General features: G+C 44.7%; 1 protein-coding gene across 1 annotated transcript in view; it reads left to right on the forward strand.

The window, feature by feature from the left end:
- LOC137316822 (putative pre-mRNA-splicing factor ATP-dependent RNA helicase DHX32) overlaps nucleotides 1-18,623 on the forward strand; it is a 112,018-nt gene that overhangs the window by 67,889 nt on the left and 25,506 nt on the right. The window contains exons 7-9 of the mRNA XM_067980695.1: nucleotides 4,206-4,361; nucleotides 7,082-7,273; nucleotides 18,316-18,441. Of these exons, the coding sequence (XP_067836796.1) occupies nucleotides 4,206-4,361; nucleotides 7,082-7,273; nucleotides 18,316-18,441 (474 nt within the window). The remainder of the gene's footprint in view (nucleotides 1-4,205; nucleotides 4,362-7,081; nucleotides 7,274-18,315; nucleotides 18,442-18,623) is intronic.

The raw sequence follows: 18,623 nt of genomic DNA on the forward strand, positions 1-18,623 counted from the left end.
TTTGGACGTTCGTGGAATCAAGGGATATGGGGATCAGGCAAGAATGTGGAGTTGAGGTCGAAGATCAGCCATGATCTGATTGAATGGCGGAGCAGGCACGAAAGGCCGTATGGCCTACTCCTGCTCCTGTTTCTGATGTTCTTATGTAAACTCTTCCCATTGGCGCAAGGGTCAAGAACCAGAGGATACAGATTTAAGGCGATTGGCAAAAGAACCAATGGCGACATGAGGAAAAACCTTTTTACGCAACGAGTCATTATGATCTGGAATGCGCTGCCTGAACGGGTGGTGGAAGTAGATTCAATCGTGGCTTTCAAAAATGGAATTGGATAAATATTTGAAGGGAAAAAATTTCCAGGGCTGCTGGGCAAGAGTGGGGAATGGGACTAACTTGATTGCTCTTACAAAGAGTCGGCATGGGCTCGATGGGCTGAATGGCCTCCTTCCGTGCTGTAATCATTTTGTGATTCTATGATAAGTTGTGGAACTGAATTCAATAAATGTGATAATTTTTGGGCTAGCACCAGAAAAAATGGCTACGATTATGAAAGCTGCCAGATTGCCATAAATACCCAACTGGTTCACTAATATCCTTCGGTGAAGGCAACCTGCCACCCATAACCAGTCTGTCCTGCATGTGACCGTAGTTCCGTAGTTGACCCTTGATGCTTTCTGAAGTGGTCCAGCAAGCCGTGCAGTCAGGGCAACTAGGGATGGGCAATAAATGCAGCCTTCTCAGCATGGCATGCATCCTGAGAACACATTTTTTTAAAAACACTGTAAAAAGGCCATAGCGGCTGCAGGTGTGACCACCAATAAGTAATTGGAGGAGTGCAGAGTTTGGGCAGAAACATCAGGCAGAGACAGGAATTGGTGAGCTGTGGAAGGATTTGAAGATGGCTTTCGCAGCGGGCGCGATCTCTTTTCAAATGCTGGGATCACTGGCCTATGCATTCTGGCTAGGGAATTCTATTGGGAGGTAGCTCCCATTGAGCAAATGACAGAGCCCTAATTATATAGAACTATTTGATAGAGCTTTTGGTTTTATAGTTTTTGTTTCAATAAGTGTGCGCACAGATCAATGGCAGATGAAAGTTAATTCAGACAAGTGCAAAGTACTGCCCTTCGGATTGAAAAATAAGAAACACGTGCTCCATGAATGGGATTGAAATAGCAAAAATGAAGTGGAAAGAGAATTCGGAATCTTTGATTCAACGCTAAACATGTCGTACCAACGCAGAGCAGCAATCAACCAAGCCAACTGAATGTTGAACAACATAGGCAAAACGTCAATTTTTTTTTAATTCGTTCATGGGATGTGGGCGTCGCTGGCGAGGCCGGCATTTATTGCCCATCCCTAATTGCCCTTGAGAAGGTGGTGGTGAGCTGCCTTCTTGAACCGCTGCAGTCCGTGTGGTGAAGGTTCTCCCATAGTACTGTTAGGAAGGGAGTTCCAGGATTTTGACCCAGCGACGATGAAGGAACGGCGATATATTTCCAAGTCGGGATGGTGTGTGACTTGGAGGGGAACGTGCAGGTGGTGGTGTTTCCATGTGCCTGCTGCTCTTGTCCTCCTAGGTGGTGGAGGTCGCGGGTTTGGGAGGAGCTGTCGAAGAAGCCTTGGCGAGTTGCTGCAGTGCATCCTGTGGATGGTACACACTGGAACCACTGTGTGCCGGTGGTGAAGGGAGTGAATGTTTAGGGTGGTGGATGGGGTGCCAATCAAGCGGGCTGCTTTGTCCTGGATGGTGTCAAGCTTCTTGAGTGTTGTTGGAGCTGCACTCATCCAAGCAAGTGGAGAGTATTCCATCACACTCCTGACTTGTGCCTTGTAGATGGTGGAAAGGCTTTGGGGAGTCAGGAGGTGAGTCACTCGCCGCAGAATAACCAGCCTCTGACCTGCTCTCGTAGCCACAGTATTTGTATGGCTGGTCCAGTTAAGTTTCTAGTCAATGGTGACTCCCAGGATGTTGATGGTGAGGGATTCGGCGATGGTAATTCCGTTGAATGTCAAGGGGAGCTGGTTAGACTCTCTCTTGTTGGAGATGGTCATTGCCTGGCACTTGTCTGGCGCGAATGTTACTTGCCACTTATGAGCCCAAGCCTGGATGTTGTCCAGGTTTTGCTGCATGCAGGCTCGGACTGCTTTATTTGAGGGGTTGCGAATGGAACTGAACACTGTGCAATCATCAGCTAACATCCCCATTTCTGACCTTATGATGGAGGGAAGGTAATTGATGAAGCAGCTGGAGATGGTTGGGCTTAGGACACTGCCCTGAGGAACTCCTGCAGCAATGCCCTGATTGAGATGATTGGCCTCCAACAATCACTACCATCTTCCTTTGTGCTAGGTATGACTCCAGCCACTGGAGAGTTTTCCCCCTGATTCCCATTGACTTCAGTTTTATTCGGGCTCCTTGGTGCCACACTCGGTCAAATGCTGCCTTAATGTCAAGGGCAGCCACTCTCACCTCGCCTCCGGAATTCAGCTCTTTTGTCCATGTTTGGATCAAGGCTGTAATGAGGTCTGGAGCCGAGTGGTCCTGGCGGAACCCAAACTGAGCATCAGTGAGCAGGTTATTGATGAGTAAGTGCCGCTTGATAGCACTGTCGAGGACACCTTCCATCACTTTGCTGATGATTGAGAGTAGACTGATGGGGCGGAAATTGGCCGGATTGGATTTGTACTGCTTTTTGTGGACAGGACATACCTGGGCAATTTTCCACATTGTCGGGTAAATGCCAGTGTTGTAGCTGTACTGGAACAGCTTGGCTAGAGGCACAGCTAGATCTGGAGCACAAGTCTTCAGCACTACATCTGAGATGTTGTCGGGGCCCATAGCCTTTGCTGTATCTAGTGTACTCGGCCGTTTCTTGATATCATGTGGAGTGAATCGAATTGGCTGAAGACTGGCTTCTGTGATGGTGGAGATATCTGGAGGAGGCCAAGATGTACCATCCACTCGGCACTTCTGGCTGAAGATGGTTGCAAACGCTTCAGCCTTGTCTTTTGCACTCACGTGCTGGACTCCGTCATTATTGAGGATGGGGATGTTTGCAGAGCCTCCTCCTCCCATTAGTTGTTTAATTGTCCACCACTATTCACAATTGGATGTGGCAGGACTGCAGAGCTTTGATCTGATCTGTTGGTTGTGGAATCGCTTAGCTCTGTCGAAAGCACGTTGCTTCCGCTGTTTAGCATGCATGTAGCTGAGTTGTAGCTTCACCAGGTTGGCACCTCATTTTTAGGTACGCCTGGTGCTGCTCCTGGCATGCTCTTCTACACTCCTCATTGAACCAGGGTTGATCCCCTGGCTTGTTGGTAATGGTAGAGTGAGGAATATGACAGGCCATGAGGTTACAGATTGTGCTGGAATACAGTTCTGCTGCTGCTGATGGCCCACAGAGCCTCATGGATGCCCAGTTTTGAGCTGCTAGATCTGTTCTGAATCTATCCCATTTAGCACGGTGGTAGTGCCACACAACACATTGGATGGTGTCCTCAGTGCAAAGACGGGACTTAATCTCCACGAGGACTGTACGGTGGTCACTCCTACCAATACTGTCATGGACAGGTTTCTGGTTGCCAAGACATTGGAGGTATTGAAGAGAAGAACCATGAGACTTATCCTTGTGATCACGATTCTGAGTTATGAGGAAAGTCTATAGAAATGTGGGCTTTTTTTCAGCCTGGACAGTGGGCATTTGAGAGGTGATCTTATAGAGATATACAAGATGGACTTCCCGGTAGAGTTGTGGAGGCAATAAACCTGGATACATTTAAGAAACAATTCAATGCTGCAAGGGGAGGAAGCTTCTCTGGATCTCATCTCTGGATGAGCAAATATGGGCTGAATGTCTTCCTCATCCATAATTATCTTGTGAACGACCCATAGTAGCAAAATTGAAATTGGGAGCATGCCATGTAAACAATCGAAGGCACAGACCTGAATCCCATCACTCTATGCTGCACTAGGTTGTAGCATTTCTGAGTAGCCTTCAAGCAAGACTTTGGTTAGGATTATACGGTTCAGCACAAAGGTAGCCTGCTGAATAGATAATCTATTTTTCCTTCCACTAGATGCTGCTAAGATGATCGTGGTGCAGTGACGGCACCTATTTTCTGGAGGCCAGTTTTGCAGCAGCAAGAAAAGGAAACAGGGCTTTTAAGAGAACTGTTTAACATCGTGTGCATTATTTTCCAGGGAAGTGCTTCCGCTTGTACTCTGAAGCATTCCACAACGAGATGCTGGAGGTTCCACCACCTCGAGTGTCTGAAACAAACCTCAGTCACCTGGTGCTTCTGCTGAAGAGGCTGGATATTGCGGATATGGGACAGTGTGACTTCCTGGATAGGCCAGGTAAGGGCAACACAGCATTTTGTATGATATGCATGTTGGCGTAGAATACAATCATAAGTTTAAAATATCCCATTATATAAAAATTAGTTACAGATAAACTTTGAAATACACTTGTTTCTTTTGAGATGTGTCTTGCTACTCAATCCTCAGTCATTTTTTTCTATAGTTCCCATAGCGTTTTAGGAATATAGGAACATAGGAACAGGAGTAGGCCATTCAGCCCCTCGTGCCTGCTCCGCCATTTGATAAGATCATGGCTGATCTGTGATCTAGCTCCACATACCTGCCTTTGGCACATATCCCTTAATACCTTTGGTTGCCAAAAACCTATCTATCTCACATTTAAATTTAGCAATTGAGCACGTATCAATTGCCGTTTGCGGAAGAGAGTTCCAAACTTCCACCACCCTTTGTGTGTAGAAATGTTTTCTAATCTCATTCCTGAAAGGTTTGTCACTAATTTTTAGACTGTGCCCCCGACTCCTAGAATCTCCAACCAGCGGAAATAGTTTCTCTCTATCCACCCTATCTGTTCCCCTTAATATCTTATAAACTTCGATCAGATCACCCCTTAACCTTCTAAACTCCAGAGAATACAACCCCAATTTGTGTAATCTCTCCTCATAACTTCACCCTTGAAGTCCGGGTATCATTCTAGTAAACCTACGCTGCACTCCCTCCAAAGCCAATATGTCCTTCCGAAGGTGCGTTGCCCAGAACTTCTGCCCCCTTGTACTCCAGTCCTCTAGATATGAAGGCCAGCATTCCATTAGCCTTATTGATTATTTTCTGCACCTGTTCATGACACTTCAATGATCTATGTACCTGAACCCCTAAGTCCCTTTGGACATCCACTGTTTTTAACTTTTTACCATTTAGAAAGTACCCTGTTCTATCCTTTTTTGATCCAAAGTGGATGACCTCACATTTGTCTACATTGAATCCCATTTGCCACAGTTTTGCCCATTCACCTAATCTATCAGTATCGTTTTGTAATTTTATGTTTTCATCTACACTGCTTACAATGCCACCAATCTTTGTGTCATCGGCAAACTTAGATATGAGACTTTCTATGCCTTCATCTAAGTCGTTAATAAATATTGTTTTAAAAACTCTCATTACCACTAATTACATTGATATCACCCCTTGTAGTGAAACTTTTTAAAAACGCCTTTATATCCACGTTGGGAAAAATCTTAATAAGCATCCTCCACACTGTAAAATATGGTCTCGCTTCATTGGTTCTTGGCACATACGTTAAAATGTTGTCATGATGTTGTCTCATAAGAACATAAGAAATAGGAGCAGGAGTAGACTAATCGGCCCCTCGAGCCTGTTCCGCCATTCAATAAGATCATGGCTGATCTGATCCTAACCTCAAATCTAAATTCATGTCCAATTTCCTGCCCGCTCCCCGTAACCCCTAATTCCCTTTACTTCTCGGAAACTGTCTATTTCTGTTTTAAATTTATTTAATGATGTAGCTAATGATGTCTCTTACTCTTATGTCGTATAAAGCCCTAAAGCCATAATACCAGTTTGTTATAACCTGATGCTACAGTAGTCCCAAAATGTCCTACCGCTGTTGGATCTGAGGGGTGGACGACTGGGATCAGATAGACATATTTTTGAAAATGGGACGGTAAGACTGTAATCATAGAAAATGGGATTCTAGGCTTTTTTATAGGGTATTGAGTACAAAAGTAAAGAGATAATGTTAAACCTATTATACACATCATTGGCTAGGCTGCACATGAGCTATGAGGGAGCTTTTACACTTTGGTGTACCTGCCTCATGCTGGGGTTGCATATCGAGAAACTGCTCACCTCCAGCGCATGATTTTGTCTCTGTTAATTTAAATGCCCGAAAAATCATGGGCTGGAATGCATGTTTGCCCGATATCCGTTCCTGTATCTGGAGAGCTGACAGAAGGAAATCTCCTCTCTCGTTTCCCATTTTGGGCACTTTACTTTAGAAAGATGTTGAGGCCATGGAGTGGGTTCAAAAGGGATTTATTTACTAAGAGGATCCAAGGGATGAGAGGCTTTAGTTATGAGGAAAGACTATTGAAACTGTGGCTCTTTTCACTGCAACATAGAAGGTTAAGAGGAGATTTGCCAGATGTAAAAATTATGATGGGTTTTGGTCGGATAAATGGAGTAAAATCAATTCCATTGGTCATTGAGTTGGTAACTAGAGGACATCAATTTAAGATCACCAAAAGAAAAAAGGGACCGATTTAGAATAATTTTTTGACGCACTAAGTTATTAGGATATGGAATGGCTTGGTGGAAGCAGAATCTATAATAGCTTTTAAAAGGAAAGTTGTGAAATATTTGAAAAAAAATTAAAAGGGCATTGGGAAAAGGAGGGAATTGGGACTCGTTGGTTAGCTCCATCAGAGAGCCAGCACAGACGTGATGGGCTGATGCTCAGAAATACAACTCTTATAAGTCTTTCATCTTACTTCTGTACTATTAATGAGTAACGTTAAAATGTGGAGCCCAACAAGTCACTATTCCAAGGGATGGCTTCACTGGAGCATACATTCAGTTCTGGGAAAGGTCTGATTTATACTGATATATGCCTCATACTTCAGTATAATTGCAGCCACCAGCTTCCGTTTTCGTGAGACCTCTTCCAGGTGCAATTACCTCCACTCGGCACCTGTAATAATACAAAGAGCACAACGTGATAATTTCTGTCTTTCCCTCCTCAGCCCCAGAGGCTCTAATGCAGGCACTAGAGGACCTAGATTATTTGGCAGCTCTGGATGATGACGGGAACCTGTCAGAAGTTGGAATTATTATGTCTGAATTCCCACTGGATCCGCAGCTTGCCAAAGCTCTTCTTGCATCCTGTGAATTTGACTGTGTGAATGAGATGTTAACAATTGCTGCGATGATAATAGGTGAGAATAAATTGTGTTTTAAAAAAATTATTTAAAGTTGCTTTTTTCTCCAATTTTACCTCGTCCACTTTAACTCCTTTTTTCTCTATCAGAGCAATCCTGGTGACAAGTAATGAATCTCCACAAAAATCAATAGGGGGCTGCTGTTTCCATAGTTTGTGCAGTGTTTAATATTTTTAATGTAAGGAATCTTACAACACCAGGTTATAGTCCAAAAATTTTATTTTAAAATCACAAGCTTTCGGAGATTATCTCCTTCGTCAGGTGAGTGAGTGAGTGAAAGGTTCTCAAATCGCATATCTTATATTAGGCTGGAACACGCTCACACCAATCAAAGGTGTCGTTTGTGTTCAGACAGGTTAGCCATGGAAAACAGTTCTGAATACACAATGGGTCAGATTACAAAGCCAGAGAGAGAAAGAGACCCGAAAAGCAGAGAGAGAGAGAATGTCCAGTTGTATTAAAAACAGATAACTTTTTTTCCCTGCTGGTGGGGTTACGTGTAGCGTGACATGAACCCAAGATCCCGGTTGAGGCCGTCCTCATGGGTGCGGAACTTGGCTATCAATTTCTGCTCGACGATTTTGCGTTGTCGTGTGTCTCGAAGGCCACCTTGGAGAACACTTACCTGAAGATCGGTGGCTGAATGTCCTTGACTGCTAAAGTGTTCCCCGACTGGCGATTGTTGCGCGGTGTCTGTTCATCCGTTGTCACAGTGTCTGCATGGTCTCGCCAATGTACCATGCTCCGGGGCATCCTTTCCTGCAACGTAAGAGGTAGACGACGTTGGCCGAGTCACAGGAGTATGAACCATGTACCTGGTGGGTGGTGTCCTCTCGTGTGTTGGTGATATCTTTGTCGATGATCTGGCATGTCTTGCAGAGGTTGCCGTGGCAGGGTTGTGTGGTGTCGTGGACGCTGTTCTCCTGAAAGCTGGGTAATTTGCTGCGAACGATGGTCTGTTTAAGGTTAGGTGGCTGTTTGAAGGCGAGTAGTGGAGGCGTGGGGATGGCCTTAGCGAGGTGTTCGTCATCATCGATGACTTGTTGAAGGCTGCGAAGAACATGGCGTAGTTTCTCCGCTCCGGGGAAGTACTGGACGACGAAGGGTACTCTGTTGGTTGTGTCCCGTGTTTGTCTTCTGAGGAGATCTATGCGATTCTTCGCTGTGGCCCGTTGGAACTGTCGATCGACAAGTCGAGCGTCATATCCCGTTCTTACGAGGGCGTCTTTCAGCATCTGTAGGTGTCCATCGCGTTCCTCCTCGTCTGAGCAGATCCTGTGTATTCGTAGGGCCTGTCCAGAGGGGATGGCCTCTTTGACGTGGTTAGGGTGGAAGCTGGAAAAGTGGAGCATCGTGAGGTTGTCCGTGGGCTTGCGGTAGAGTGAGGTGCCCGTCTTTGATGGAGGTTTGTGTGTCCAAGAAAGAAACCGATTCTGAGGAGTAGTCCATGGTGAGTTTGATGGTGAGATGGAACTTGTTGATGTTATCGTGTAGTCTCTTCAGTGATTCTTCGTCGTGGGTCCATAGGAAGAAAATGTCATCGATGTATCTGGTGTATAGCGTTGGTTGGAGGTCCTGTGCAGTGAAGAAGTCCTGCTCGAACTTGTGCATGAAAATGTTGGTGTATTGGGGTGCGAATTTGGTCCCCATGGCTGTTCCGTGTATTTGGGTAAAGAACTGGTTATCGAAGGTGAAGACATTGTGATCCAGGATGAAGCGGATGAGTTGTAGGATGGCGTCTGGAGATTGGCTGTTGTTGGTGTTGAGTACTGAGGCTGTTGCAGCGATGCTGTCATCGTGGGGGATACTGGTGTAGAGTGCCGAGACGTCCATCGTGGTGAGAAGTGTTCCTCTGCCTTTCGGGTCTCTTTCTCTGGCTTTGTAATCTGACCCATTGTGTATTCAGAACTGTTTTCCATGGCTAACCTGTCTGAACACCAACGACACCTTTGATTGGTGTGAGCGTGTCCCAGCCTAATATAAGATATGCGATTTGAGAACCTTTCACTCACTCACTCACCTGACGAAGGAGATAATCTCCGAAAGCTTGTGATTTTAAAATAAAATTGTTGGACTATAACCTGGTTTTGTATGATTCCTTACATTTGTCCACCCCAGTCCATCACCGGCATCTCCACAGCATAATATTTTTAAGGCATTTAAATCTATACTGTGATGTGTATTTTTTTTAGCTTGATCAAGACCAAATACATCAGTCTGCCATTCCCCCAGTAGAACACCCACTCCTGCCTCCTCACATCACTAATTCAATTTTTCTGTGAACATTTAATCTTATTTACTCTCAAAAGCTCATGTTTGTGGACAGTTTACTTTAAATACTGTGCGTGTATGCATATGCATCCGTTAACCAAAACTATGTTCCTAAGCATTCAGGCAGAGGCAGCATGTGTCTCACTACTTAAAAGGATGATTATTGCATGAGACAACCCACTGAATATATCATTTGAGCAGGTCTTTGAAGTGCTTTCTCTCCCTGCCCTCATCTCCACCATTTGAAATGTATCTTTTTGCGTATAAGATAGGTTAAACAATCTTTGTCCTGATCCTTTAAGGTGGAAGTGGGAAATTGGTTTTTCATTGAAGTGTTTAAGCAGTAACTTGCTTATATACCTTTAATGAGGAAAAATACTTTACAAAGGGGGAGAAAAATAGATGGAAGGAATAAAGGAAATGGACACGTTATCGTGCAGGAGTTAGGAGAGGTGACTGAAACTTTAGTCAAAAAGTTTCTTAAGGTAAGAGAAGTGGAGAGGCACAGGGATTTAAGAAGGGAATTCTAAGAGTAGGGACTTAGCAACTGAAGGCTGTGCCACTGAAAATGGAATGGAGAGGTCGATGAACAAAAGAGCAGAGTCAGAGGACTCAAGGGTGCACTAAGGGATGCAAGGCAGCAGAAATTTGGAGAGATAGGTTAGACTGAGGCCAAGGAGTGATTTGAAGACAAGGACAAGCATTTTAAATTCAGTGCATTGGTGGACAGGGTGCCAACGTAGGTCAGCAAGGATGGGAGTGACTGATGAACAGGACGGGATACAGGCAGTTGAGTTTTGAACAATTTGGAGTTTATGGAAGACGTGAAGCCAGTAAGTAGGACGTTGGAGAAATCACGTCTAGAGGTGACAAAAGCGTGGTAAGGGTTTCAGTGGCAATGGAGTGAAGTAGGTGTGGAGGCAGGCAATGTGGTGGAAGCTGAAGTAACCAGCCTTGATGGTGGATAGGAAGTGGGCTTTGAAGCTCAGCTCTGGGTCGAACAGGACACCAAGGTTTCACACAGTCTAGTTCAGCCAGAGCAGATAGTTGGGGAGGGGGATGAAGTCACTGGCAAGGGAGCGGAATTTATGGTGGAGGATAAAAATTATGACTTTGGCCTTACCATTGTTCAGTTAGAAGAAATTTTGATTCATCCCAGGTATTTTGACAGCATGGGTAGTTGCTGGTTGAAGGAAGTGGTAGAGAGAGGGAGTGCGTTTATCAGCTGTCCTTCCTACTCCTACTGTCAGACTGACGTACACTTTTAAATGTACATCAGATCCTATCTATGAAAAATGCACTCTCTGATTGAACATTGCACATTTTAAAAAGATTGATGAGGCATCTGTCTGATTGTGGAGTAGAACAACTTTCCCCTGATTCATTATTAAAAATACCTTGAATTCCTGCATTCCTATGCTGGGCTCTTCACACATTTTTATAGTCCCACCCTAGAAACATTCCTTTAATGCTAGGTGATTAGTGGTGAATGGAATTCAATCTCAAGTTTTGTTTTTTTTTTCCCCCAAAGGTGGTGCGTTACACAGCTAACAGCAGCCCTGAGTACCTCACCCATAATAAATAATTCCAAACATTTATCACTTTTTTGAGTGAAGAGTTCTTTCCTAGTTTCTGTCATCAATTTCACTTTTCATTAAATCCCGTTTATGTTCTCTGGCCTTATTTTTTTCGAAAAAAATTAAAGTGAAGGGGCAAGACTCCCAGGGCAGGTTAAAAAGAATAAAAGATGAGATGAATCAGGTTGTAGTGATTTAAGTGGTGGCAGGATTGGATTTTAAAAGCCTTTAGCTTGTAGGAGAAAGGAATAACTGAAAAAGGTAGGAGGATCCACACTTCTGAGGTCTTGGGAAAGAATTAGTTTGAGTCTAAGGCTGCAATAACTCTTGACATCTTGCATGCTCTTGCTTTTCATGTGTTTGAAGCTGAGTGTGTACAGGAAAGTTCATAGGAGCACTGACCGTAATAACGGAGATGTAATGGAGAAAGATAGAATCATCGAAAGGTTACAGCACGGAAGGAGGCCATTCGGTCCATCGAGTCCGCGTTTATGCAAGAGCAATCCAGCTAGTTCCACTCTCCCGCCTTATCCTCATAGCACTGCAAATTCTTCCCTTTCAAGTACTTATCCAGTTCCGTTTTGAAGGCCATGATTGAATCTGCCTCCACCACCCCCTCGGGCAGTGCATTCCAGATCCTAACCACTCAGTGTGCAAAAAGGTTTTTCCTCATATCACCTTTGGTTCTTTTGCCAGTCACCTTAAATCTATGTCCTCTGGTTCTTGACCCTTCCGCCAGTGGGAACAGTTTCTCCCTATCTACTCTGTCTAGACCCTTCATGATTTTGAATACCTCTATCAAATCTCCTCACAACCGTCTCTGATCCAAGGAGAACAATCCCAGCTTCTCCAGTCTATCCACGTAACTAAAGCCCCTCATCCCTGGAATCATTCTAATAAATCTCTTCTGCATCCTCTCAAAGGCCTTCACATCTTTCCTTAAGTGCGGTGCCCAGAACTGGACACAATACTCCATTTGTGGCCGAACCGGTGTTTTATAAAGGTTCATCATGACTTCCATACTTTTGTACTCTATGCCTCTATTTATAAAGCCCAGGATCTCATATGCTTTTTTAACCGCTTTCTCAACCTGCCCTGCCAACTTCAACGATTTGTGCACATATACCCCCAGATCTCTCTGTTTCTGTACCCCTTTTAGAGTTGTGCCCTCTGGTTTATATTGCCTCTCCTCGTTCTTCCTACCAAAATGTATCACTTCGCATTTTTCTGTGTTAAATTTCATCTACTACGTGTTCGTCCATGCCACCAGCCTGTCTATAATCCTCTTGAAGTCTATCGTTATCCTCCTCGCTGTTTACTACCCTTCCAAGTTTTATGCCATCTGCAAATTTTGAAATTGTGCCCTGTACACCCAAGCCCAAGTCATTAATATATATAAGAAAAGCAGTGGTCCCAGCACCGACGCCTGCAGGACACCACTGTACACCTCCCTACAGTCCAAAAAACAACCTTCATCACTACTCTCTGTTTCCTGTCCCTTAGTCAATTCTGTATCCATGTTACATAAGAACATAAGAAATAGGAGCAGGAGTAGGCCAATCGGCCCCTCGAGCCTGCTCCGCCATTCAATAAGATCATGGCTGATCTGATCCTAACCTCAAATCTAAATTCATGTCCAATTTCTTGCCCGCTCCCCGTAACCCCTAATTCCCTTTACTTCTAGGAAACTGTCTATTTCTGTTTTAAATTTATTTAATGATGTAGCTTCCACCGCTTCCTGGGGCAGCAAATTCCACAGACCTACTACCCTCTGAGTGAAGAAGTTTCTCCTCATCTCAGTTTTGAAAGAGCAGCCCCTTATTCTAAGATTATGCCCCCTAGTTCTAGTTTCACCCATCCTTGGGAACATCCTTACCGCATCCACCCGATCAAGCCCCTTCACAATCTTATATGTTTCAATAAGATCGCCTCTCATTCTTCTGAACTCCAATGAGTAGAGTCCCAATCTACTCAACCTCTCCTCATATGTCCGCCCCCTCATCCCCGGGATTCACTACCTGTTGCTACTGCCCACTTTATTCCATGGGCTGCAATCTTGATGATAAGCCTACCTTGCAGCACTTTATCAAACGCTTTTTGAAAGTCCATATACACCACATCAACTGCATTGCCCTCATCTATCCTCTCCGTTACCTTATCATAAAGCTTATCAGGTTAGTTGAACATGATTTGTCTTTAACAAATCCGTGCTGGCTTTCCCTAATCAATCCACACTCGTCCAAGTGACTGTTAATTCTGTGCGGATTATCGTTTCTCAAAGTTACCCCACCAGTGAGGTTAAGCTGACTGGCCTATAGTTGCTGGGTTTATCCTTACACCATTTTTTGAACAAGGGTGTAACATTTGCAATTCTCCAGTCCTCTGGCACCACTCCCGTATCTACGGATGTTTGAAAGATAATGGCCAGTATCTCCATAATTTCCACCCTTACTTCCCTCAGCAACCTATGATGCATCCCATCCAGACTGGGTGACTTATCTACTTTAATTACAGCTAGCCTTTCTAGTACCTCCTCTTTATCAATTATTAGCCCATCCAGTATCTCAACTATATCTTCCTTTACTGAGGCTCTGGCAGCATCATCTTCCTTGGTAAAGACAGATTCAAAGTGCTGATTTAGTACTTCGGCCATCCCCTCTGCCTCCATGAGTAGATCTCCTTTATGGTCCCTAATCGGCCCCATCCCTTCTCTTACTACCCATTTACTGTTTACATGCCTGTCGAAGACTTTTGGATTCCCTTTTATGTTGGCCGCCAGACTGATCTCATACTCTCTCTTTGCCCCTCTTATTTCCTTTTTCACTTCCCCTCTGAATTTTCTATATTCAGTCTGGTTCTCACTTGTGTTATCAACGTATGACATCTGTCATACGCCCCTTTTTTCCATTTCATCTTACTCACTATCTCTTTTGTCATCCAGGGAACTCTGGCTTTATTTGCCCCACCTTTCTGCCTCGTGAGAATGTGCCTAGACTGTACCCAAACCATCTCTTTAAAGGCAGCCCACTGTTCAATTACAGTTTTGCCTGCCAATCTTTGATTCCAATTTACCTGGGCCAGATCTGTTCTCATCCCATTAAAATTGGCCCTCCTCCAATTGAGTATTTTTACTTGAGTGGTCAGAGTCCTTTTCCATAGCTATTCCAAACGTTATGATCCTTTGATCGCTGCTCCCTAAATGCTCTCCCACCGACACTTGGCCCATCTCATTCCCTAGAACCAAGTCCAGCAATGCCTCCTTCCTCGTTGGGCCGGAAACATTCTGGTTAAGAAAGTTATCCTGAACACGTGTCAGAAATTCCTCCCCCTCTTTGTCCCTTATTATTATTGTTATCCTAGTCTATAGTAGGATAGTTGAAGTCCTAGCTATTACTACTCTATAGCTTTTGCACCTCTCTGTAATTTCCCTGCAAATTTGCTCCTCTATCTCCTTCCCATTAGTTGGTGGCCTATAGAATACATAAGAACGTAAGAAATAGGAGCAGGATTAGGCCATCCAGCTCCTCGAGCCCGCTCCGCCATTCAACAAGATCGTGGCTGATTTTCTACTTCGTCATTTTCCTGCACTATCCCCATATCCCTTGATGCCTTTACTATCTAGAAATCTATCGATCTCTGTTTTGAATGTACTCAATGACTGAGCCTCCACAGCCCTCTGGGGTAGAAAATTCCAAAGATTCACCACCCTATGAGTGAAGAAATTTCTCCTCATCTCAGTCCTAAATGGCCTACCCCTTATTTTGAGACTGTGACCCCTGTTTCTAGACTCCCCAGCCAGGGGAAACATTCTTCCTGCATCTACCCTGTCGAGCCCTGTAAGAATTTTGTATGTCTCAATGAGATCACCCCTCATTCTTCTAAACTCTAGAGAATACAGGCCTAATCTACTCAATCTCTCCTCATACGACAATCCCGCCATCCCAGGAATCAGTCTGGTGAACCTTCATTGCACTCCCTCTATGGCAAGTATATCCTTTCTTGGGTAAGGAGACCAAAATTGTACACAATACTCCAGGTGCGGTCTCACCAAGGCCCATTACACCCAGTAGTGTAATGGCACCTCTTTTATTTCTTAACTCTAACCAAATAGATTCTGTCCTTGACCCCTCCAGGACATCCTCTCTCTCCAGCACTGCAATATGCTCCTTAATCAATACTGCCACCCGCCCCACCCTTTCCTTCCCTATCTTTCCTGAACACCTTGTATCCAGGAATATTTAGTTCCCAATCCTGCCCTTTTTTGAGCCAGGTCTCCGTTATCGCGACAACATCGTATTCCCATGTGGCTATTTGCGCCTGCAGCTCTCCAACCTTGTTTACCACACTTTGTGCATTTACACACATGCACTGCAAACCAGTCTTAGACTTTCTTGTACTCTCTCTTAGTCTGATCCCACCTAATAGTGTACTATTACTTGCTCTAGTGCTATCTTTCTCCCCCAATCTTTTGTGTCCCTTGTTTCTCCTTTCCATTGCGACATCCTGGTGCCTATCTCCCTGCCAAATTTGTTTAAAAGCCCCCCCTCCCCCGACAGCACTAGCGAACTTCCCCATGAGGACATTGGTCCCAGCTCTGTTGAGGTGCAACCCGTCCGGCCTGCACCTCAGGTCCCACCTTCCCCAGAGCTGATCCCAATGCCCCAGGAATCTAAAGCCCTCCCTCCTGCACCATCTCTCCAGCCACGCATTCATCTCTATCCTTGTTGTGGTTAACGGGCATTTCGGTATGTGGTGAACACGGCTACTAATGGCATGCTTTTAAGTTTTATTTGCTTTGAAGTGCAATATTTTGGGATTTTCCTACAATTGTTCGAAGGAGGGCAGGAAAATGAAAAAGTTATCTCTTTTCACGGTATTGTGTGTGTGTCAGTTTGTACGTGCGTAAACGCCTTTGATAGACTGAGGAAACGGCAATGTCTATGAGTTTCACATGTGACCTCCAAGCTGAAGGAGGCCAATAGGGGAGATTATAAATACGGTATTGAACTTCTAACAAAAAAACCTTTCTTCTTCATAGCTTCTCCTTTTTGCAGGAAACAAAGTAAATGTGAGAAACCTCTGCTACCAATACCACAGTATTTTTACAATTCTAAATAAAATTAGCCCAGAAATTCCGACTGGGCTGCGGTGTGGCCAGAAGTGAGGTTGGGTGGGAATTCTGCCCCAGTGATAGCCCTGTCCCAAAATTTGGAGACTGGGTCATATGCATAAAGGGTGCAAGCCCCCATGTCCTAAGACGTGACCAGAATTTCAGGGTGTGGAGGGAAAGCGGGGGAGGGGGTGGCCAAAGAGGAAACTTTGACACCCAATGTGCTCCTCAGTCCAGTTGCCACATTTCTGTTGGTTGTCAATCTCTCTGAGATCAACAGTTGGGAAATGGCTATGTAGGCCCCACTTAGGTCCCTCCTCTTACTGTGATATCATGACAGAGGGGGTTGGTCCCCACCAGGATTTTCCACATGGGTGGAAAGGGCCAGGCACGTGGTGGAAATGGGTTCTGCACCAATTTCCTTCCTCTTTCCCATCCCCTGCCCTGATTGTGAGATTCACATGCCAAAAAGGGAACAGAATTTGCAGGCTGTTTGTCTCAGATACCCACTTAGTGGTTGTTCAGTATTGCTCCAGCTTTTCAGGCTAGACTTTCCACCCAATCATATGGATGAAAAATCTAACCCTATAATTTTCATTTCTGGAACAGATTAACGGTAATGGTGCGGTGGTCCTGTATATCACAGCTATGGCCGGGGGCGGGGGGTTGTGGGTTAATTTCATTCACTTCTGGCTATAGCCACTCCACAGTGAAGCCCGCCACAAACACCGTTCCCTAGCCACCAACTCCACCCCTCTCTCTCCCCCTGGCCTCTGTCCGAGGCTGAACCAGATCGTTCGCAACCTTGGTGTCCTATTTGACCCTGAAATGTGCTTCCAACCACATATCTGCTCCATCACCAAGATCGCCTACTTCCACCTTCATAACATCGCCCGTCTCCGCCCCTGTCTCAGCTCATCTGCTACTGAAACCCTCATCCGTGCCTTTATTACCTCTAGACTTGACTATTCCAATGCTCTCCTGGCTGACCATCTTCCACCCTCCAAAACTCTGCTGCCCGTAGCCTAACACGCACCAAGTCCCGTTCAAACTCATCACCCCGATGCTCGCTGACCTACATTGGCTCCTGGTCTAGCAGTGCCTTGATTTTAAAATTCTCATCCTTGTTTTCAAATCCCTCAATGGCCTCACCTCTCCCTATCTCTGTAACCTCCTCCAGCCATACAACCCTCCGAGATCTCTCCATTCCTCAAATTCTTGCCTCTTGCGCATCCCCAATTTTTATCGCTTCCCCGTTGGCTGCCGTGCCTTCAGCTGCATGGGCCCTAAACCCTAAACCTCTCCACCTCTCTCTCCTTTAAGACGCTCCTTAAAACTTGCCTCTTTGACCAAGCTTTCGGTCACTTGTCCTAATATCTCCTTAGGGGGCTCGGTGTCAAATTTTGTTTGGTAACGCTCCTGTGAAGCGCCTTGGGATGTTTTACTATGTTAAATGTGCTATATAAATGCAAGTTGTTGTTGTTGTTTGTTGTTATGCTGATAGCTGAATAGGGGTGGGAGGAGGCTCGTCTGGAGCATAAACGCCAGCATGGAGCAGATGGGCTGAAAGACCTGTTTCTGTGCTGTAACTTGATTTGCAGTGACCACTTTTTGTCAGTCTGGCACTGGACTGGATATTTTAAAGCGAGATAATGCATGTCCACACAATAGGAATCAAATGCATGTGTGCAATCTTTTTACTTTTTTGTCTAGCTATCAACCTTCCCATTTATCACCTTGGGATTGCCACTTGCTTGATTTGATATAAATAGCTACCGGTCAATCATTTTAATTAGTAACATAATGTTCTTTTAATATTGTGATGAAGTGGTACAAAAAACGGGCCTGTATTGCTGGTTAAAATTCTTAACCAGTAACTAGCCGCAATTTCTAAAAACCAGGAGGAAGTCATTCCTCAAAGCAGAATTGTCTGGTCCCAAACCGAATGGATGGTTACCGACAGAGATTTGCCGTAACCATCGTTACCAGGTATTCTAATTGAGTGGCTATTGCGCTTTGATTATTATATTAGAGCAGAGTATCTAAGATCCTTATAGCTTGGGTATTTTTCTTTTCTTCAGCATTACCGTGTTTTGTCGTGCCACCCAAGCATTTGGAGGAAGCCGCAGCCATTCGCAGGAGAGTTCTTCTACATCCCGAGGGTGACCATTTTACTCTCATCAATGTCTACAATGCGTTCAAACAGCGTAAGTGTGGGAAAAGCTATATTCTTTAAATTAGTAGTTCTTTTTCTTTTTTTCTTACACCCTCCCAAAAAGTAGTACAACTGTGTCGGCAGTTCACATTTAACTAACTGATTCTGTCCGACTATTTGTTTCACCTCTGCTTTGAAATGTTTTACTGTGTTAAAGTCACTGTAAAAGTGCAA

Source organism: Heptranchias perlo, chromosome 1 (genome assembly GCF_035084215.1).
Source record: "Heptranchias perlo isolate sHepPer1 chromosome 1, sHepPer1.hap1, whole genome shotgun sequence".
NCBI lineage: Eukaryota > Metazoa > Chordata > Chondrichthyes > Hexanchiformes > Hexanchidae > Heptranchias > Heptranchias perlo.